Source organism: Alexandromys fortis, unplaced genomic scaffold (assembly GCF_014885135.2).
Source record: "Alexandromys fortis isolate MF-2015 unplaced genomic scaffold, M_Fortis_MF-2015_v1.1 scaffold_28, whole genome shotgun sequence".
NCBI classification, from domain to species: Eukaryota; Metazoa; Chordata; class Mammalia; order Rodentia; family Cricetidae; genus Alexandromys; species Alexandromys fortis.
The window spans coordinates 7,713,956-7,736,468 of NW_026067901.1; the positions used below are offsets into that span (position 1 = coordinate 7,713,956).

Here is a 22,513-nt window from a genome sequence, read left to right on the forward strand (position 1 = left end):
AAAAAAAAAAAAAAAAAAAACAAACAAACAAACAAACAAAAAAAAGACACATCCATTGGTGACATTTTGTCATTTTGACACAAACTAAAGTCATCTGAAAAGAGAGAATCTCAGTTGAGGAATTGCCTCCATCAGATTGGGGCATTTTCGTGATTAATGATTGGTGTGAGAAGGCCCAGCCCCTGTGGGTGGTACCATCCCTGGATAGGCGGTCCAGAGTTGTATAAAGTGCTGACTGAGCAAGCCATCGGAGGCACACTGTTAAGCAGCACTCGTTCTTCCACATCCTCTGCTTCAGGTTCTTCCTCCAGCTTCCTGCCTTGGTTCCCCCTAATCGTGACCTGTAAGTTGACCTCAATGTTTTTTTTTCCCCAATTGCTTTCAGTCATGGTTTTAGCCCAGCAATAGAAACCAGACTAGAACATATATGGTCTCCTTTCAAATTGCTGTATTAATATTATTATTGTTATTTTTATTTCTTACCATCACCTTTAAAATTGGTTATGTTTCTCTTCTGTACCTGGAATCAGACATTTTGCCTTCCACCATTTCTCCTGAAAAGTTGCCTCTGAATTAACTTTGCTTCATGCCTTTGCTTCTTCAGACCTTTCCTTATTATCTCGTTTACCAGACTATTGATATGTAAATTTCTTTGTGACATCTAGATTGATTAGTGATGTCCAAGAGTGGCATTTGTAGTAGAGTGCTTCAGAAGAAATGTTAAAATATTTTTAATATTTTTATTCTTAATTCTTTTCTTAAGTATCTTTGGGTATTTGAAGCAAATCTCCCATGAGAACTGACACTATATATCACTGGCCCTTTCCTCTTAAGGATACTATTGCATAAATATTATTGGAGTAACCCAAATTCAGCATCAACTAAAAAGATACAGTTGTTTCTGTGGGTCCCAGCAATTGCTGTGAGGTGTGTGAGGTTTACAGTTGTGAAGTTCCCCTAAGAGCCTAGTTTACCTGTGCTGAAAGCCAGACAGTCTTGGTGAGGGCTGCCTAGGGAGCCTGCTCTTCAGAATTTCCTCATGGCTTAGATTCAAGAGGACTTCGACTATTTTTGTAATTTCAACCTCAGAATATTTATTTTTATTTGCATATTTACTTTTTTCCTTTTTAAACCTATCCTTTTGCCTGTACACAATCTGTCCCCTTGTAGTTGTAGTTTGTAGTTTGGGGGAAAAATAGATTGTCTTTAAATATGCATGTAAATTTTCCAAAAATGTTTTCCAACCAATGAAAGAATAAGTGAATCAAATATTACAATCAGATCACTTCCAAAGGTAAGTTTTTTCCCTTGCCTTTATAAAAAAGAATGCAGAAAAAAATATGGTTTTAGATTTAAGAAAATGTCTATGTATAAACAAATTCCTAATTGCAGTCCTTGGGATACTGTAATGACAAACGTAAAGGCCCAACTAGGCCTGTCCCGGTGGACCTCTGTAACCTCGAATGCCACCTGGCTCTGCTTGGCTGTCTGTGGTAAAGCACCTAACCACCGTCAACCCAAGGGCAGTCAATGCCTCAGATTATAAACAATAACGCACTTGTGTGGTCCAGTGTTTGTCGGCCCTGGTTTGTGAAAGCTTGTGTTGTTCCTGGAGCTGTCTGAGCAGTATCTGGTAGCAGCCCGGCAGACCGCCAGTGCTCCAGAACCCACATGGAATGGCAAGACTCAACAATTTCCAACATTAGTTAAGACATGACATCTTCTTTAGTAGAAACATGACAAGTTTTGGGTGAGGCCCTGTGAAACAGAGATTCAGTCAGATGTGGAATGTTTATACTATGAAACATTACCTAGCTCTTCTTTTGCCATTGACCCTAAGGGAAATTGTGTGTGTGTGTGTGTCTGTGTGTCCCTGTTCTATTTTTTTTAGCCATTTCTATTTAAAGTTAAGAGACCCACCCCTATAGCAGTGGAGGCTTGTATTGTTGGAGAGAGCTCTCCCAAATACACTTAATAATAATGCATTTTACAGTCCACCCCATGTGGTTCAGTGATGTATTCCCTAAAGCATATCACATGCGTTATTAAATTAGCACTTCCAGAACTTACAGGAACTCAACATGCTATGACTTTGAAACTCTTTAACTTTGAAATTCATAAAAATGCATAGTAGATTTGGTTTTCAAGTTGCATCTGTGATAAGCTAGATAATGATATTTGTTTCCTTAAAAGAAATCCTTATGAGTGTGGTATTGGTCATTGAGGAAGAAAATGAGCAATGAAAGTATATTCTTTTAACTTTTTATTGCTGTGTGTGTGTGCAGGATGTCTGCGTGAGTGTGGATGTGCATGTGGAGTCTGTTGTTCCCTTTTATGTTTAGGAGGGTTCTGGGCTTTGAACTCGGGTTGCTAGGCTTGTATGTCAAAAACTTTTGCCTTCTAAGCCATCTCTCTGGCCCTACAGAAACTCTTATTATGAGATAAATCTGTATACAAACTTTTTCATTTTTTTCAAGTACATTTCTTATAATAGCTGGAATCAGAGCTAGGATTAGTTGGATTTTTAACTAACAGCTGAATTAGTGTGGCTGTTTTGGTTACCCTCTATTATACCGTTACTTTACATGACGATGGATATGGCTCATTAGTGCTCTTACACATTTGTCCTCCCAGCAGTACTCGAGATTCATGCAATTTAGAATATGTCTGTCGAATTTGCTGCGTCCCTGCCAGTGCACAAACAGAAGCTGATTGATGTTCCTTATTTGCTTGGAAACTGCTTGCAGAATTGCACGAAAGTTCAAAGAAAATTGCTCTTTTTCACTTAGAGGAAAACAACCTCAACTGTCAGGGTCTCAGGATGGCAGTGAATAGTAAGAAATGCAGGAGCCATGGAAGCTGCTGTTCACATTGCCATTCAGCGTGTCTTTCTGGCTAATAACTCTGGAAGCTGTGTTACAGTCACAAAGTCGTTTTGAGCATAAAGTCAGAGCAGGCAGGGGAATGCTCTTAGGCGGTTGATTATTGTCTTTCATTAAAGCTTGTGCCCCTCTTTATGAGGACTGGATAGTTAAGGGGCCCCACAGTGAACTCTGCCCATGTTAGGGAAGTGTTGGTGACTTCCTGATTAGCTACTGTTTTGTTAAAAATATGTAAAGTGCACCTCCTCTGTGAACCAAGTTCATCCTCATACAAGCAGGAACTTTTTGACTGACCCTAGGTTTAGCTGTGTTAGTTAGTCATCCTCTGTCAAGTTTAGAGACCAGCATTTTAATTGAAATTTAAGAGAGATCTTTAGAATAACTTGGTCACTATCATGTGCAATTTGCACTATGTATTTTTTTAAGGCCCAAACACACACACACACACACACACAAGTGTACATATATAAAGACAGAGCATCAGTGTTCTTCATGTAATATCAATGTATGCATGAATATTACTTGACTGTATCATGTAGTTATAATATTTGTAGGGCTGGGGTGAAACCCAGAGTCTTCCACATGTTAGGAAAATTCTCTACCACTGAGCGATATTATAGTCCTTCAGGCAATATTTCTACAGTGCACTGTTTTTCTAGACAACTTTTTAAGAATTTACCCTCTTCCTTGTTTTGGGTGTATCTAAGTTTTTCCAAAATGGAGACAGAACATTCAGGAGTTTTAGCCTGATGCTGCAGTTCAGCATCATAAAATTATTGGCATGAATTTTGTTATTCTAGTTCAAGCTAATGACAACCCATGGGAGGGGGTAGCTTTCCCATCTCAAACCCAGAAGGGTGCATATGCCCACACTCATGTGTGCATTTGTGTGTGTGTGCGCCTGTGTGTTCATGGTGTACTTTATACATATATGTATGTATGTGTTTGTATATGTGCATGTATTTATATGTGTGTTTGTTATGTGTATGTATGCCTGTGAATGTGGGTGTATATCTGTGTATATGTGTGTGTGAGTATATATAGATATGTGTGTGTGTGCCTGGTGCATGTGCATTTGTGTGTATGTGTGTGTGCATGTGAGTGTGTTCAAGAAGTGCCTTGCATAGGAACCAAGGTGCCTCTGTGTGGCAAATACAGTCTTTAGCCTCTTGCTCTGATCCTTCATTCTGTAAACAGGACATTTCAAAGTACCCTACTGGTGGGAACTTATTTTGTTTCATACTCTTTGGCTGAAGTTGCACATTCCTGGCATTTCTAAGAAAATAAGTCATTTCTTCTGAAATTCTCCAGACAATGTTTTATTCTATAAAGAAAAGGGACTGGAGTTGGAAAAGTTAACACCACAAGGCCATTTATTATTGGGATTGTGTCTTGTTTACTTTTTCTGGGCCTCTGCTGAGTTTGCTTATCTTTAAACTGACTTTTAAAAAATAATTTCTTTTATTTTTGGATTAAAATAATATCATTTTCTCCCATTTCTTTTCCTCCCTCCAAATCTTCCTCTGTATTCTTCCATGCTCTCTTTCGAATCCATGGCCTTTGTTTCATTAATTGTTACATGCATATATATGTATGCATATGCAAAATATTTTTATTTATTGTATATAATAAGTTATACATGTAATAAATACAACTTGCTCAGTCTTTCTAATGTTACTGGTTTGTCTTTTTTTAGAGGTGACTATGTGGTATTGAATAATCAATTGGTGTGCTCATATGCCCTGGTAGGGAAAACCATTTCCTTCACCCTTGTTGCTTCTTAGCTGTCTGCAGTGCTTTATGTAGGGTTGATGCCTCCTGTGTCTCCCCACTTCCAATGTGACATGTCTCTTGCTGTTGTTCTTATTCAGCTAATGTTTTGGCAGTGATGTTGATGAGACTTTCGCGTGTTGTAGCCTCTGACATTACTAGGAGACACAGTCTCACAGGCGACTCCCTGTTTCTCTGCCTCTTACAGTCTCCCAGTCTCTCTTCTTTAGTGTTCCCTGAACTTTGGGTGCAAGAGGGTTTTTTGTTTTTTGTTTTTGTTTTTGTTTTGTAGCTGTAGCCATTGGGACTAGCTAGACTCCACAGCTCTACTTAAAATTGGTTCTTCTTTTCTGTAAAGGTCTTGGTGTGTTGTGTAGAAACTTTTTGAAAAGAGGTGAGGTCTGTACTTATAGAAGGACAAATATTTAGATACAGTTAGAGTTAGATGATGCTGTTTTAATAAATGGGTGGTTGTAGGTTCCTCTCCAAGCTCCACGACTTCACTAACTCTAGGTAGCTGGCTAGGTTTACAGTACCAGGCATGATTTCCCTCTTGTTGATCAGGTCTTAAATCAAACTAGAGAGCTGTTAGTTACCACCAAGGTATGTGTGTCTCAGCTGTACCCTTTGGGTTATTGTTCATTCTATTCTGGTCATTGCTGTAGTTCATAGGCATCATAGCCAGATATTACTGCTGGTTGCTTCCCTTGCATGGGAATTTGCATGGTGCCTTCTGGTACCATTAAACTTTCTAAGGAGGAGGCCTTCAAGTCAGTTACAGATTAGTGGCCTCCAGGCCCTGTTTATGAAGCCCATGGTATTTTTACTAATAGAGACTTACCGTCTACCTCTGAGGATGAGACCAAGGGCAATAGCAATAATCTGTAATGTTTGGGAGTCTTCAACAATCCTGACCAGAAATTCTCATGACTACTTTTTTTTTAATAGATGGTCTCTGGTTCTAAAAGGATGTATTATCAACTCCAATGAGATAATTTCATTTAAAGTATATATGTCTATTTATACACAGACTTCTGTGTATTATAGGCTTTCTTTTATGTGGATAGTTAATAGTATGATTCCTTATGACTATTTCAGACATCCTAACTGCTTCTTTGTCTTTCTTCTGTATTTATCTTCACCCCCTCCTTAATTAGAGACCCCCATTTTCCATTTCCCCAGTGAAATCCTTTGTACCCTGTTATTCCCCTGCTGACCATCCAGGCGATGGTCCCAATTTACTTTCCTGGTCTCTGCAACCACTCCAGTGTGTGTACTCACATCTGAAGTTTTGGAGTCAGGAACCTTCAATTAAAAAGAAAATGCAGTATTTGTCTTTCTGGGTCTGGGTTACCTCACTCAATTTGATCTTTTCTAGTCATATTAACACAAGTAGACTTTCTTTTTAATAAAATATTTGTAAAGTAAAATATTTTGAACGTATCTTGAGTAGGTTTGGGACTGGTGTAGTTTGACAATTGTTGATCTCTTGCTCTCTATACATAAATAAAGTGATTTGACTTTTCTAACTTTTCAAAATATGTGAGCATAACAGTCTTCTAGGAACTCATGGCCAAATAGTATCTGTTGTGTTCTATTCATGTGACCATAGTAGAGAAGAACTTATTTTTAGAAAAAACTAAGAAATTAAATCCTAATTGTCAAGATCACATTTATGAAGTTCTGTAGTTTTATGCTTCATCATGTGAGAACTTTAGTTTGTTGTGTTCTTTTGTAAAATATTTTTTAGATTGTAATATAAGTACATCATTTCCTTTTTTCTTTCCTCCCTCCAGACCTTCACATGTGTACCAAGCCTTTGTTTTCTTTCATTATTAGACCCCCCACACACACTTTCATAAGCACATAAATATAACCTGCTTCATCTGTATAATGTTACTTGTATGTATTTTTTTTCAGGGTCGACTATTTGGTATTAGATAAGCAATTGGTGTGCTCTTCCCTGGGGATGTAGGTAGAGTTTTTTTGTCTTAACCATCAACTCCCAAATAATTACACAAAGATTTATTATTAATTATAAATGCTTGGATGATAGCTTAAGCTTATTACTAACTAGCTCTTACGTTTTGAATTAAACGTTTCTATGTCTTTACTGGCTGCCATGTGGCTTGTGGCTTATTACGCCATTTTGTACATATCCTGCTTCCTCTGAATCTGGCTGGTGACTCCAGAGACTCCCCTTCTTCTTCCCAGCATCCTCCTACTCTGGCTTGCATGCCTAATCTCTTCCTGCCCAGCTATAGGACCACCAGTTCTTTATTAACCAATGAGAGTAATACATATTTACAGTCTACAAAGATTGTTCCGCAACATGAGGAGGATGATTTCTCCGGTTCTAGGAATTCCTTAGTTATCTATAGTTTTTATTTATTTATTTATCTATCTATCTATCTATCTATCTATCTATCTATCTATCTATCTATTTAAGATTTCTGTCTCTTCCCCACCGCCGCCTCCCATTTCCCTCCCCCTCCCCCAATCAAGTCCCCCTTCCTCATCAGCCCAAAGAGCAATCAGGGTTCCCTGCCCTGTGGGAAGTCCAAGGACCACCCACTTCCATCCAGGTCTAGTAAGGTGAGCATCCAAATTGCCTAAGCTCCCACAAAGCCAATAAGTGCAGTAGGATCAAAAACACATTGCCATTGTTCTTGAGTTCTCAGTAGTCCTCATTGTCCACTATGTTCAGCGAGACTGGTTTTATCCCAGGCTTTTTCAGACCCAGGCCAGCTGGCCTTGGTAAGTTCCTGATAGAACATCCCCATTGTCTCAGTTTTTGTCTAGAGTGTAGGCTTCCTGGACTTTCCCCCTTGTCTATGTCAGGCTGCCTGCCTGTTGGTGTCATCCTTGTTCAGCTCACATTTAGGTGGTCATGTTGGTGAGACTTTATGGGTGTAGCTTCTGATATTCTTAAGAGACACAGTCTCACAGCAAAGCTTCCTGTTTCTTTTGCATTTCTAATCTTTCTACTCTTCCTACGTAATGACTCCTTTACCAGAATTGTGGTTTTGATGTATCATTTGGGCTCCACAACTCTGAAATTGTGATTGGTTGTGATATTTTTTCATCGGTTGCAAAGAGAAGTTTTCTTCATGAGAAGTGAGGACTACACTTACTGTGGAAGTAAAAATAAATGTTTAGGATGTAGTTAGAAATTTTGCTGGTTTAGTAAGGTAGAGGTTATATGTTCTCCAAGATCCATGGCTTCACTAACCCTGATGATTAGGCACGTTTCTAGTAACAGGCATGATCTCCTACCTGTTAAACATGTCTTCAGTCTAATCAGTGAGCACTTGGTGACCACCAAGGGACTCATGCCCATCACTAATGTACTCTTAGGGTAGCTGTGCCATGCTGGTTGTTGTTGTGCTACTTGATGTATTTTTTTTTTTCGAGACAGGGTTTCTCTGTGGCTTTGGAGCCTGTCCTGGCACTAGTTATGTAGACCAGGCTGGTCTCGAACTCACAGAGATTCGCCTGCCTCTGCCTCCCGAGTGCTGGGATTAAAGGCGTGTGCCACCATCGCCCGGCTGTATTTTTTTTTTTTACCTTAACATTGTGTTTTAGAATTCGAATGGCTGGAAGACACAGTGTCTTCCAATAGTCAGTGATTGACCACATTAATCTTGCTGATGAAAATTTATTTTATATTTTTAATTTAAGATTGTAGTTAGTCTTACATGAGCAAGGCACTGGAACTGCATTACAGTCCTCAAGATACATATCTCGCATACTTTTGAGTCTCAACCACCCTCGTGTTTTGTACTCTCTATTTTCATGAACTCTGAAAGAAACAGCTTAATTAACATTATTTTAGAATCTTAATGAGCAGAAGTTGGAGCCAGTGGAAGGGCCGGAGAATTATTACCAAGTGGAAAACTACCTTTGCAAATGTAATATCATAGAACCTCCTCGAATGGAAATGTTTTGATTTACAATTTGCCAACCACTGCCGGAGTCTGGGAGTCTGCATGAGGGACAGGAAGGATTGTTTTCATTTGATTTCTGTGTAGCACAGAGCTTTTCAAATCTGAATAGATTCAAGTCCAAAAATGTCTGCTCTTTTGTTTCTAGGAATACTTCAAGATATGGCTTCAGGCTGCCTACTGTACAGTACAGTTCAGTTGACTCTTTATTTTCTTAGTGATGATGTCCGTGGAAGTGGTAGCTTTGGAGAACTGAAATAAGAGGGAATATGTCAGACTAGTGTGAACAAAAGGATCACTTAGATACCGATGACAGTACACACAGTGTCCAGGAGCTGCAGCCCGGCGAAGGCATGAAGCCGCTTGAACACAGAATTTTCATTTGAAGTATTAAACAGAAATAGTAGTGATTTCAAAGAAATGGAAACTGGATGTGAAGTAAAACTTTGAGCTTTGGGACTTTCAGATTATCACAATTGTTATCTTAGCTTTAAGAAATGGCTACATCTTAAAATCACCAGATTGAGAACAGTTTGACATGTAACTTCCCTAGTATTTGCCTGCCTTTTTAATCAGAGAAGACTGAACTTAACTCTTGTGTTCTGGTGGGTGTTTGTGCTGTTGTGTGTAGGTACACTGCCCTTTTTCCTCTTCTTCCCTCCCTCTCTCTTCCTTTGTGTGTGTGTGTGTGTGTGTGTGTGTGTACGTGTATGTGTGTGAGTGTGTGTGTGAGTGTGTGTGTGTGTGTGTAAGCCACAGATCAACACTTTCTCCATTGTTCTTCATCTTACTTATGTAGACAGAGTCTCTCACAGGACCAGGAATTGGCTGATTCAGGAAGACTACCTGGTCCTTGAGCTTCAGGGACCCTCCCACCTGCTTTCCTGGGCTGGGCTCATGATGTACTTCTTGCTTTTGATATGTGTGATGGGGCCCTGACCTCAGGTTCTCAGGTTTGTGTAGTAAGCACAATCATCTTCCCGGAGCCTGTACTTATTTTTTTTTTGTATTTTTGTTTTTATTTATTTTCCTAAAAAGAAAACAAACTATCTTTTTTCATTGTATATAACAATCCAAGTTCCCGCTCCCTCCTCTCCTCCCATTCCCTCCACTTATCCCACCCTCCACCCCCACACATTCTTCAGAGAGGGTAAGGCACATTGCTTTGGGGAAGGTCCAAGGCCCTCCCGACAATATCTAGGGTGAGCAAGGTATCCATCCAAAGAGAATAGGTTCCCAAAAAGCCAATACAAGCAGTAGGGATAAACCTGGCTGCCACTGCCAGTGGCTTCTCAGTCTGCCCCAGCCATGCAACTGTCACCCACGTTCAGAGGGACTAGTGTGGTCCTATGCCATCCCAGTCCAGTTGGTGTTGAGAGTTCCCATTAGCTCAGGTAGAGTGTTTCACTGGGTGTACCCATCGTGGTCTTGACCTTTTAGCTCATATTCTCATTCCTCCCACTTTTCAACTGGACTTTGGAAGCTCAGTCCATTGCTCCAATGCTGGTCTCTGCCTCTGTTTCCATCAGTTGCTGGATGAAGGTTCTATGATAATATTTAAGATATTCATCAATCTGACTACAGGGCAAGGCTAGTTTGGGCACCCTCTCCTCTATTGTTTAGGGTCTTAGCTGGGGTCATCCTTGTGGATTCCTGAGAATTTCTCTAGTGCCAGGTTTCTTGCTAGCCCCATAATTGCTTCCTCAATCAAAATATCTCTTTCCTTGATCTCATCTCTATTCTTCCTCCATCTCAACTATCCTGTTCTCTCAAGTTCTCCTCATCCCTCCCCTTCTCCCCTCTTCCCCTTCCACCATTCCTTCTATCCCAACCTCTAAGTCCTCAGTTTTGTCAGGTTATCTTGTCTATTTCAACTGTTCAGGTGGCTCTATATATGTTTTTCTTTGGGTTCACCTTGTTACATAGCTTCTCTAGGATCATGAACTATAGGCCCAATATCCTTTGTTTATAGATATCCACTAGTGAGTGAGTACCTACTATATTCATCTTTTTAATTCTGATTACCTCACTCAGGATGGTGTTTTCTAGTCCCATCCATTTGCATGCAAAATTCAAGACGTCATTGTTTTTTACAACTGAGTAGTACTTTAATGTGTAAATGTGCTACATTTTTTTTTAAATCAATTCTTTGGTTGAGGGGCATCTAGGTTGTTTCCAGGTTCTGGACATTATAAATAATGCTGCTATGAACATCGTTGAACAAATGTCTTTGTAGTATAATTGAGCATCTTTTTGATATATACCCAAGAGTGGTATTGCTGGATCTTGAGATAAATTGATTCCCAATTTTCTGAGAAACAGCCATACTGATTTCCAAAGTGGTTGTACAAGTTTTCACCTGTACTTAATTTTTTAAATGGTAATCCAGTATTACTTTTAGAGAATAATGTATGTGATTGTACTATTGTTATTGAAGATAACGAGATACCCCAATGTTCATTTTCTGGTTTCACATTATTCTGTTATTGGTATGCAAACACATGCAAAAAATGAAATCAGTAATTGTGTTATGTTTATCTAGTTGCCTGATATTTGTTCCTTCTAGAAAGAAGGCTTAAACAAGGCTATGTGTTCATCAGAAATTCCCAGACTAAAAGCTTGTTTGCAACATCCCTTCAAGGATGAGAAGTGCCAATAGAAGGGGCTTCTTGCTGCATACTCTTTTATGCATCTATATGGTCACAAACTCTGAATCCCTAAGTGTGTCTTAGTAACTGATCCACATTTCAGTATGGAGAGTGTCCAAGCACCGAGTAGTGACATCTGCATAGATATTCCGATTCCACAACGTGGAGAGTCACGTCAATAATGGTAATGCAGGACAAGGACAAGAGTCACCTCATCTCTCGTCCATTGAGAACCAATCTGAATTAGAGAAGCAAGACTTTAGAAAATTTACATTTAACTCTATGTATATGTTTACGTATTTATGTTCTGTGAGCTTATGTAAATCTGTTTGGTTTCATAATTAACTAATGTTCTCTGTTTTATTTAACAGAAATCTTCTTGATAGAGACACATTTTCTAAGTCTGATCCAAGTAAGTGAAATATCATTTATTTTACTTAATCTTACAAAAAGTATGTGTAACTTACTATTTCTATTATATGTTTGTTTTTGAAATGAGAAAAGCCATTGGCATTTGTGTACAAAAAAATCCTTCTGCCTCATTTGACAAGTGATAACATTCTTCTTAAGCTCCAATTATTTATATAAAGCCTTTAGTCTTCATTGTTTTATACTTTATCGAATAGTTGAATACTTACATGTTTATGAACAGTGATGATGGGTTGCAGATATAAATGCAGAGTGTGTTTGCCTCAGGATGTCACTTCTGAAATTGCTCTGGACCATTTAAGTATCTTAAAACAAAGGTTTCCACACCTGTTTAAGCCTTGATATTACAATTTATTGAAGTAGATTTTAAAATTTACCTACATTTATAGTGTAATCTTAAGGCATTATCAAACAAAGACAATATTCTCTGTATGCTAAAATACATTCATAATAAAATTTGAAGATTGACATAATTTGTTTTCTGATTCTTTGAAATAACTTTAAGCAATGAATGATTTTTTTTTGGTGATTTCCATGCAAGATAGGGAATTAAGCATGTGGTTTTGATATAGCTTTGGAGAGTTAAAATAGAAATCATGTACATTTGTGCCAGACATTTACATAAGTGTGTGTTTTTTCATCTTTTGTAGTTTGTGTCTTATATATACAAGCAGTTGGAAACAAAGAATGGAGAGAGGTAAGAGAACCAATGCTTTCAAAGTCTCTGTGTAGAAGGTAAAGCATCTTTATCTTAGTTAGAGAAGCTTACCTGTGTTCAATGACTTGAAGTCTTTCTCAACCTAAAGACCTTCATTTCTTATTGTTTGATTTTACTGGATGTTCACTCCTCAGGTTCCCATGAAGTAGTCCAGAATTGCCCAGTTGATTTGACATTATGTTTGTGGATTAATCTTACTTTTAGAAATTAGTGATTGGGTTTTCATAAAATGCCACACAAAAGGATCTTAAGTAGGGTGCTTACTGTCAAATATCACCTTCCTTTGTTTTTGGTCAGTAAGTAACTTATTGTTTGGTAAATAAAATAGAAACTCAATTTCTTTCCACAAATATGCATTGTTCAATGAACAAAAGCATAGAGGAGGAGAGATTTCAGTGATCTCATTTTCTAGATCGTCTCTGCATTTAAAGAGAAGATGAGCAGAGGTAGGGCCTTTCACTTTCCTCCTGGTCTGTGCTTTTCTTCTTCTTTTTTTAAATTTTTTTGAAGGGCAGCAGATCATTTAAAAGGGGTCACGTTATAGGACTAGACTTCCCCAGGGCAATTTGAAATTTGCCTACTTGTTGCCAAAGACTGATTTTCATTAGTTACCTTATCAATTTTCTCAATAGTCAGGTAGCCAGGTAAGAACAGATCGATGTAGTTTATACTCAAGTGGGGAATAAATAACTCAGATGGTATAACTATTGCTAAAGATGGATTGTCAGAGTGATGCTGAACAGTGGGTTCTTGCATACATATTTTAGTAAGCTTTATTGTTACAATAACTACCCAATACAACTTACTTGTAAAGGAAAAAACAGTTTGTTTTGGGTTGTGGTTTTAGAAGTTTAGTCCATGCTTGGTTAGCTCTCTTGCTTTGGTTGCAGCAACGCCTAGTAGGAAGTCAAATTTCCCCATTGACAGGAAGCTAAGAGGAGTAGGGAGGGGCTGGGGCTGTTGAAGGTCAAACCCCTAGAGACTTCAGGATCTGTCTTCAGGCTGCATATCATCCCAAAAGTAACACTTTAGAAATGAACTCTTCAATGTTTGGGCTTTTGGGTAATATTAAACTTAGAGTATTCTGTTCCTGTTTCCTCACCCCCCAAGTTTCATGGCTGTCTCAAAATGCACAGCACATTTCCTCCACACATAAGAGTCACAATACCTTAATTATTTCAGTGCTGCGTGGAAGCCTGTGACACAGGCAAAATGAAGTGTGAGCCCTGCAAAGTTAACACACATACCAGGCATGGACATGGGGAGAAGTCAGGCCACAGAAAGGAATGAGAGCTAAGGACACTCAGCAGGGAAGAATCCATAATACCCCACTGTGGCACCTGTGACGCCCTGGCACCTGATGTGTACTGAAGGCTTGTGCAACCCTACACTCTATGGTCTTCTTGGTTGCAGTTGTTCGGACTGGCCCCTTGAACTACCTTTGTTTGTAGTATTCCCAAGCAGCACTGCATTTGCACCTTCTAGAATCCCCACGGAGACTTCAGCTACATGCATTCATCCGTCAGGAGCTGCTTGCTGGAATACTGGAATCAGTTGGCCCGGTATAGCTTTGACATCTGCATGGGAATATTTATGGCCCTCTTCCAGGTCTTATATTCTGTCTACCTGTAAAAGCAGGATCATATAGAGGACCCTAAAGTTTCCTTACAGCTTAAGCTACTGGTCCTGCTCAAACTGTGCAATGAACTCTTCAAGGATGGCTAAACTTGAGGGAATGATTCTTTAGTAGGTCCTGTGAGTGAAGCAGCCAAGACCACTCTCTTCTGATGTAAATGTTCAAACCAAATCTTCAGCTCAGCCCTCTGGAACTGTGGTTGGTGGGAGCAGAGACTCACAGCGTGCCTCCTCTCCGTGTGTGCAGGGAATTCAGTTCTTTCTTGCTTCTGCTGGTCTTACTTACCTGAGCCCATGCCTCTTTTTCTAGCCGTGATGCAGAATTTCTCAGTCTTGCTGCTTTCTTTACTTTGATCCAGATTCCTTCCTTAAATTTGACTAAAAGCATCCAGTGATACCCACGCTGAGGACCGCATGCTTTGTTGTCTGGAAATTGTCTTTGCGAGACAAACGAATCTATTATCTTCAAGTTCAAAGCACCACGGTGTCTTATAACATGGACAAAAAGCCTCAAATTGGTTAGTTGGCATGGTATAAGAGGGAAGGTCTTTGGTCCATTTCCCAGTGGCATTCTGCTTTCCATCTGAAACTTCACTAGCAGAATGTTACTGTCTGTGCTCCCAGCTGCACTCAACTCTGCACTAACCATTACAGCTCTGCTTATAGAATTTCAGGCTTTTTAAAACTCATTCCACCTGACCCTTCTGCAGGCTTGCCTAGATTATTAACATACAACAGCAGCCTAGACCACTCCACTCCCGGGTGCCATCATTCCACATCAGCCTGTTCTTGTGACAAATGCATGCTTGAGATAACCACTGTAGCAATACAAAAGTTCAGTTTGATAGAGAGAATTGAGGCCATGCCGGGTTAACATTACTTCCTTCGCTGAAGCAGTATCCATTGGCAGAAATGAGTAGTAATTCAGAGCTATGCACCTCACTTCCAGGAAGGAAAGAAGGTTAGGAGAGGATTACTGTTCAACAGCATTCTTCCAGTGACCTTGTGGTGGCTTGAATGAGATGGCCCTCATAGGCTCATATGGGTCTTTCATATTTACCTCAAAATTACTCATATCTAAATGTCAAGTCATTACCATTTCCCATGCCTGCTTCATAATTTGTATGAATATGGCTAATAACATTTTTTTCAATTGTTCTAATTTGTTTCCTGGAACCTCATCATTTAATTGGTCATCCATAAGTGTGAATTGTCTTTCACAAAAAAAGTAAAGCAGAGCAAAGACTAACTGCTTCACTACCTTTTAAATTCATATTGTGTGTGTTTGTGTATGTGTGTGTGTGTGTGCACACACAAGAGGACATCGGGTATATTTTTTTTTTTTATTGTCCTGACTGAGCCAGAAGCTGGCTATTTTGCCTAGGCTAGTGAACCTCTGGGACCTACCACTTCGCTCCCCAGTTCTGGGGTTACAGGCATGTGGGCACACTTGTTTTTTCCTGCATTTTCTGGGATTTGCACTGGGATCCTCATGCTTGCACAACAAGTTCTTTTACCCAGTAAGCCATCTCTCCAACTTCACAGATTGTCTTTCGTTTTCCTTGTTGGAACGCCCCTCAAGTCTTGCCCTACTGTCTCTCATTCTTTTATTCGGTTATGCATTTGATCCTCCTCAAAAGCCATGTGATCTCCTGTCATTTGCTCAGTTCCTTCTTTCCATGTCCTGCTCAGTGCAGCATAGAACTCTTGAAAGAACATAGGTGCCAGGTTCTGTGGGGCTGAAGAGTTCTGTGCTTTAGTAGCCAGGGAAAATCATGGTGAGTGCAGAACCAGACACTTAGCCAATGCAAGTCAATAATGATGTCATAGTCAGAAAATTTATTAGATAAGAGGAACTTAAGGAATAATGGTCTAAAATGCTCAGAATTGTACCAGAGTGTTCTTTGTTCTTGTTGGATATTAAATTCAAAGTTTCCCTTGGTTAAAAACAGTCTCATGCTTTTTTTTAATTGCTTAATCAGTGAAGTCAAATATTTTTATGTAATTTGCAAGCTCTTTTACCATAACAATAGATCATGATTTTTTAAAGTCATTCCCACTTATTTGCTAATTTGATTTTTAACAACAAACTGAGGAGCTATGGGCTATTATAATCATTGTAATAGGAAACAGGAGGCCAAATGGATAAGAAACTTGACCAGTGATACTCTTTTATTAATCTAGAGTGGCACTTTGAACCCTGGCTGCCAGGAACTGTTGCTATTAAACTACTCTTGTGTGCACAATTCGTATCCACTTCTAGCTATTGCATTCTGATTTTATAAAGGTTAAGAAATTTCATGTCATTGGACATGGGTTGTGATTTTTTAAGCTTTATTCTAAATAAAAAAAATACAAGCCCCAAACCATATATGAAACTAATGCTTACTATTTATGAATAGTAAATTATTATTAAAATAAAATGCTGAGATATAATAGTACATTCTGTTATTCTGCTGTTTATCCTTGGGAGAATAGGAAACAGTGGTTACAGGAAACCACATTCAATGGCAATGTGCAAACCAAAAAGAAGTTGAGAACATATTGAGAAACGTGACCCAGAGCTATCCTGGAGTGTTCAAAACTATGGATGAAGACTAGAAGGCACTCTTGCCTTAGCTTGCTTGTTTTTCTACAAAAGAACACCAAAGCTTATATAAATTATGAGGAAAATATTTGGCTCTCTCTATTTTGGAAGCCATGAAGTTAAAGTGCTGACATTGAGGGGCCTATGTTGCTGTGGGACAATGGTCTGTACCCTGTCACTTGTATTTTAAATAAATGCTGATTGGCCAGTAGCCAGGAAGGAAGTATAGGTGAGACAACAAGAATTCTGGGAAGAGGAAAGTTTTAGTCTGCAGTTGTCACCCAGACAGAGAGGAAGCCAGACACAGAGCAAGCAAGATGTGACTGCCTTGCCGAAAAAGGTACCAAGCCATGTGGCTAACACAGACAAAATTTATGGGCTAATATAAGTTATAAGAGTTAATGAGAAGCCTGAGATACTAGTTCAGTCAGTTTATAATTAATGTAGACCTCTGTGTGATTTCTTTGGGATTTAACGAACCGGGCATGACAGAAACCTCAGTCAATAGAATGGTATGCCAATGTGGGGCTGATCAAATCCACTTAAAAGCCTGAGATAGCTTGGGAAGTTATTCTAGATAGAAATGAATAGAGTTAAGCACGGCTTCTTGATAACAGCACCTACTCAGGTGGACTCTGCTTGTTAGAGGCAAGTGCTCTCATTTAAGAGAGGCTTCCTGATTCCTCTTTAGCTGCAAAACCTTGCAGCTCTTTTAAGAGGTCCTGCCGTGAAACACTTAAATGGTGTTGATGAAAAGTTGACCTTATGCTTTTTGGTGGTGGCAGGGACCTTGACACAGCAGAGAGTTGTGGCAATAAACATGGATCTGGCCAGTACCTCTGAAAAAAGCTAAGGAATGGGCTGAATCCAGCCATCAAACACACATCTTTAATCCTAGCCATATTGCTTAGCAAATTAAAGATTCATGTGGTCAGAAAAACAGAGATATACATTAAAGATAGATTCAAAGATGAAGAAAACCTCTAAACAGTTTACTGTATGTTTAAAAATATCAGTTTACTGTATGTTTAAAAATATATGTAGGCTCGGGGCGGGGGGAAGGATAAAGTCCTTAAAAGAAAAAAGAAAAAAAGAGAGTAGTTGGGTGTGGTGGAACACACATTTAATCCCAACACTTGGTAGGTAGAGACAGAGAGATCTCTTGATGACCGTTGACATTCNAAAAGAGTTAATGAGAAGCCTGAGATACTAGGTCAGTCAGTTTATAATTAATGTAGAACTCTGTGGGATTTCTTTGGGATTTAACGAACCGAGTATGACAGAAACCTCAGTCAACAGAATGGTATGCCAATGTGGGGCTGATCAAATCCACTTAAAAGCCTGAGATAGCTTGGGAAGTTATTCTAGATAGAAATGAATAGAGTTAAGCACAGCTTCTTGATAACAGCACCTCCTCAGGTGGACTCTGCTTGTTAGAGGCAAGTGCTCTCATTTAAGAGAGGCTTCCTGATTCCTCTTTAGCTGGAAAACCTTGCAGCTCTTTTAAGAGGTCCTGCCGTGAAACACTTAAATAGTGTTGATGAAAAGTTGACCTCATGCTTTTTGGTGGTGGCAGGGACCTTGACACACCAGAGAGTTGTGGCAATAAACATGGATCTGGCCAGTACCTCTGAAAAAAGCTAAGGAATAGGCTGAATCCAGCCATCAATCACACAGCTTTAATCCTAGCCATATTGCTTAGCAAATTAAAGACTCATGTGGTCAGAAAAACAGAGATATACAGTAAAGATAGATTCAAAGATGAAGAAAACCTCTAAACAGTTTACTGTATGTTTAAAAATATATATAGGCTCGGGGCGGGGGGAAGGATAAAGTCCTTAAAAGAAAAAAGAAAAAAAGAGATTAGTTGGGTGTGGTGGAACATACCTTTAATCCCAACACTTGGTAGGTAGAGACAGAGAGATCTCTTGATGACCGTTGACATTTTGTAACCTGTTAACATCTCTTTAGCAAATCTTCCTTCTCTCTCCCAATGTCCCATCCCTCTGGAGCCCCCAATTACCTGAATATCTGCTTTCCAATGCTATCACCACGTTCCCATACTTTAGTTGATTCTTTCTCCTCTCTTCTCTTTATCCCTCTATGTGTTTTCAAATAGCCTGCCTTTCAATCCATTAGCTTTCTCTCTGGTTAATCTGTGTCAGCAGTATCTTCTATCAGTTTACTTTCACTCCTTCTACCTTTCAATTCAGTAGTTTGGTAGCTATTTTTCTTTTAATTTCCTCCATCTCTTAAGTTTCTGTTTTGGTGCATTGAGTCATTTCTTTGTTTTCTCTTGAACCATGTTGAGTTTCCATAAAATGGTTGATTAAACTCTTCAAGATTTTGCCCATACAAGTATTGTTCCATTGTTTCTGTCACCTTGTTTTAACTATTAGGTGACATGATTCCAAGAAAGTTTCTTAATATTGTAGTGGGGTGCATTTTCTGCACATTCAAGATTTAGGGACTTTTTCTAGTCATTGTAATCTGGTGTTATATATGCCTATTTTTCTAGGAATGCAAATACTCTACTCTCTGCTCATCTTTTCTGAGACTTTTAAGTTGTATCTCAAGTCCTTCTTTTCTGACAGTCTGTGTGATGGTTGTTTTAGCACTAGAGAGTGGCCAAAGTTCAGATTTGTCCCAGACCTGTGATTGATTGTTGTTCACTAAGTATTGGGTTGCTAGGGTAGAACCTGAAATGAGTAAGTAGTCTTATCCTATGAGCTTCTCCTTGGGTCCAGGGTAGGCCCTCAATCCTTATAAATTTTCAAGCCTGTGTTAATAACTTTCAATGTCCAGATGGTGGTGAGATCAGCTGCAGAGTTCTATGCCACACATACAGCCACAAAAACCACCAAACTCTGCCACAGCCTGCAGTCCAGCCCACTAAGTACTACACAGCATCAGATTTGACCAAGATCCATCCTGTTACTGGATGTGACATAGATTCATGACCCAAGATCATTGCAGCCACAAAGTGTAAGTAGAAGAGAAATCTGATGGACTGGAGTGCCATCTCCTATTGATGGTGGTCCTCTTCCTAAAGTCCCAACTGTGCACACTGGCTTGTGACTGGGGCTACTCAGTGTTAGCTTTCTTCAGCTCATCTTGGATTCCTAGGCAAAAGCCTATGCACTTACCCTGCCCTCCGGTGAGTAAGTCACGTTTGAGTTCATGCAGAGAAGCCTGGCTCTTGTCCACCAGAGGAGACACCAAATTTAAACATACCCTAATTCCATTGTCACAAGTATCTATTGTCTCAGCAGTGTACCATAGCCCAAGCTGTAACTGGAAGCAATAAGGACTAGCACTTTTAAGTATCAGCCTGGTGTGGCAAATCTACAACTCTGCTGTTAACACTCTTGAGGATAACTGTTATGACCTGAGGTTGGAGAAAGGTGATGAAGACAGTCCTTTGCCCTCAAGACTGAAATAAAACTGGGTCACATCTGAATGACACAGCATCAGGTTAGATAGGGGAGTGTACCACAGACCTACTCTAGACTTGGCAATGACGTGAACTGAAACTTGAGTCTGACCTACCAGCACACAAGCTTCTCATGGAAGATGCCACAGATGGCAGGTCTGGAGGCTCCATCTGCCCGCTCTGTCCTGGATATAGAGCCAGGTATTGGTTCTCACTGTGGTGATCCCAACACTGAATTATTGCTACTCTCCTTGTGTAGCACTAATAGTAAAAACCCAGAGACAGATATTGGGGTTCAAGCTGAAGTTCAAAAACGCAAAGCAGCCTAGGCACGAGTTTTCACTTCTACTAATGCTCATACTGAAGGGGTGATCCACCAAACCTTAGACTGCGCTGTTCTCCACCAAACCTCAGACTGAGAATAAGCCTTTGAAATCCAGCCTCATATCATTTTATATTCCTCTTTAGTGCTGGGATTAAAGGCATGCACCACCACTGCCTGGCCTCGATGGCTAACTAGTTTGACTGCTGGGACTAAAGGTATATGCCACCACTGCCTGACCCATATGGCTGACTAGCATGGCTATCTTTACATTCTGATCTTCAGGCAAGCTTTATTTATTAAAATACAAACAAAATATCACTATATTCTTGCTGCGTAGGATTGAAGGTGAGGATGGGGTCAAGGAAACCAGTTATTAGATAATGAGGCTTCCTTACTCAATCCATGATCACTGGAAGAAGGAAAGAGGTGGTGAGCATTTACATTGCTGTTGACGTCTAAGTCACTCTCCCTTCTCCAGGTCAGAGGCATCTTGCTTTTCACTATTTGAAATTATGGAAGGAGCAACACTGGCCAACTCTTTCCTTCCTACCTCTTCCATGTTTTCTGAATCTCTTCTCTTCCTTCCACTGTAAGCCATTCACTGTAGTTTCTCAGCTGGTGTCATTAGCTCTTGGGAAGCTAGTGTGGTGTGTGAACAGTGAACAGCTATTTCAACTTGTGCACCTGTAGGGAATGAATACTGCAGGGTCTTAGCCAACATTTTGCTGTGCCTCTCCATATTACATGTTTTTCAAATTCATCATCAATTTAATTTAGAGAATAACCTCTTTACAAGAATACATTTTAAATTGTGAGCTCATTTCTGTACATTTTATATCCCCATACACTGCATTTTATTGAAAATGTTAGCTTTATTTGACCGATTAGTCTGTTAGTTGGAGATTCCACTCATGTAACCTCAGGGTTCACAATTCATTGAAAAACATGTACAACATATAAATTAAGACTTAATTGATAAATAATAAATATAGCTTGTATTCTCCAGTACGAACCTCCATGTGAATGAAGTCAATTGTTTTCCTTTAGGTGCTAAATTATAACACTAATCATAGTATTGATAGCTAGAAATGACTGCTGAGAAGCAACTTTAGGAAATATTATTATTATTTAGAATATGATTACCTGAAATACAGTGTTCTAGGCAAACTTTTAAAATAATGGAACCTGGAAATTGATGGAGTTTAGTCTTCTCTGTATTTAATGTATGAAAGTTAAAGTGATATGATTAAGGTTGAAATTTTTTGATGGCTAATGCTTTAATTCCTAAAAACAAAAGGTCCTTAATAACCCAAAGACTGTCCCATAGGTAAAATATTAATTTTAGCAATGTTATTACATGGAAGTCACATGGCTTTTCCTTTTGCATCTCTGTAGCCATACCCCACTGATCAGTGATAATGTAAGTTCTGAATACAGGCTCAGATCTTCCATTTGTCATTTCAGAAGTAAATGAACTTTAGAGTATTGATTTGCAGAAAATGCATTTGGTAATGATCAACAGGACCCCACTTTATCTCTTTCCTTCCGAGGAAGAGGACCATACATTCTCTGACGAAGCCAGTTTGACTTTCGAGAGCAAAAGTGTAAGGGTGTAAGGAGAGAGAGAGAGAGAGAGAGAGAGAGAGAGAGAGAGAGAGAGCGCACAAATGCCCACGTGTGTGTGCTTGTACATGTTCTTGTGTGTGTGTGTTTGCATGTGTGCATATGCATGTGTGTTTATGTGAAATCAACATCTTCTATCCTTTTACACTGCCTGAAGGTTTGCAGTTTTACATGGAGTTTTCTGATTAAATGTGTCTGACTAGTCTGTTCCAGCTGTCTGTCTGTCTGCCCTACAGAGTTTGTTATTTCTCTTGTCCTCTGCAGCTCACTAAGAATAAAAGATTCCTATCACAGAATGTGTACTAGTTTTGGTGAATTCTCTACATTCTACAGTTATTCATCTGACCCGGGCTGCACCTTGGCAACATTTCTATCAGAACAGAGCAGATCTAACTGATGTCCAGAAAAAGAGCTACTGAATATTATTCCAGTCTCATTTTCTCTCTCTGAAAGCAAAAAAAAAAAAAAAAAAAAAAAAAAAAAAAAAAAAAAAAAAAAAAAAAAAAAAAAAAAAAAAAA

General features: G+C 39.3%; 1 protein-coding gene across 1 annotated transcript in view; it reads left to right on the plus strand.

Moving 5' to 3' along the window:
* The window catches only part of Cpne8 (copine 8), a 190,175-nt gene that overhangs the window by 20,075 nt on the left and 147,587 nt on the right, over nt 1–22,513 (plus strand). Inside the window, 2 exon segments of the mRNA XM_050127964.1 lie at nt 11,616–11,656; nt 12,324–12,370. Of these exon segments, the coding sequence (XP_049983921.1) occupies nt 11,616–11,656; nt 12,324–12,370 (88 nt within the window).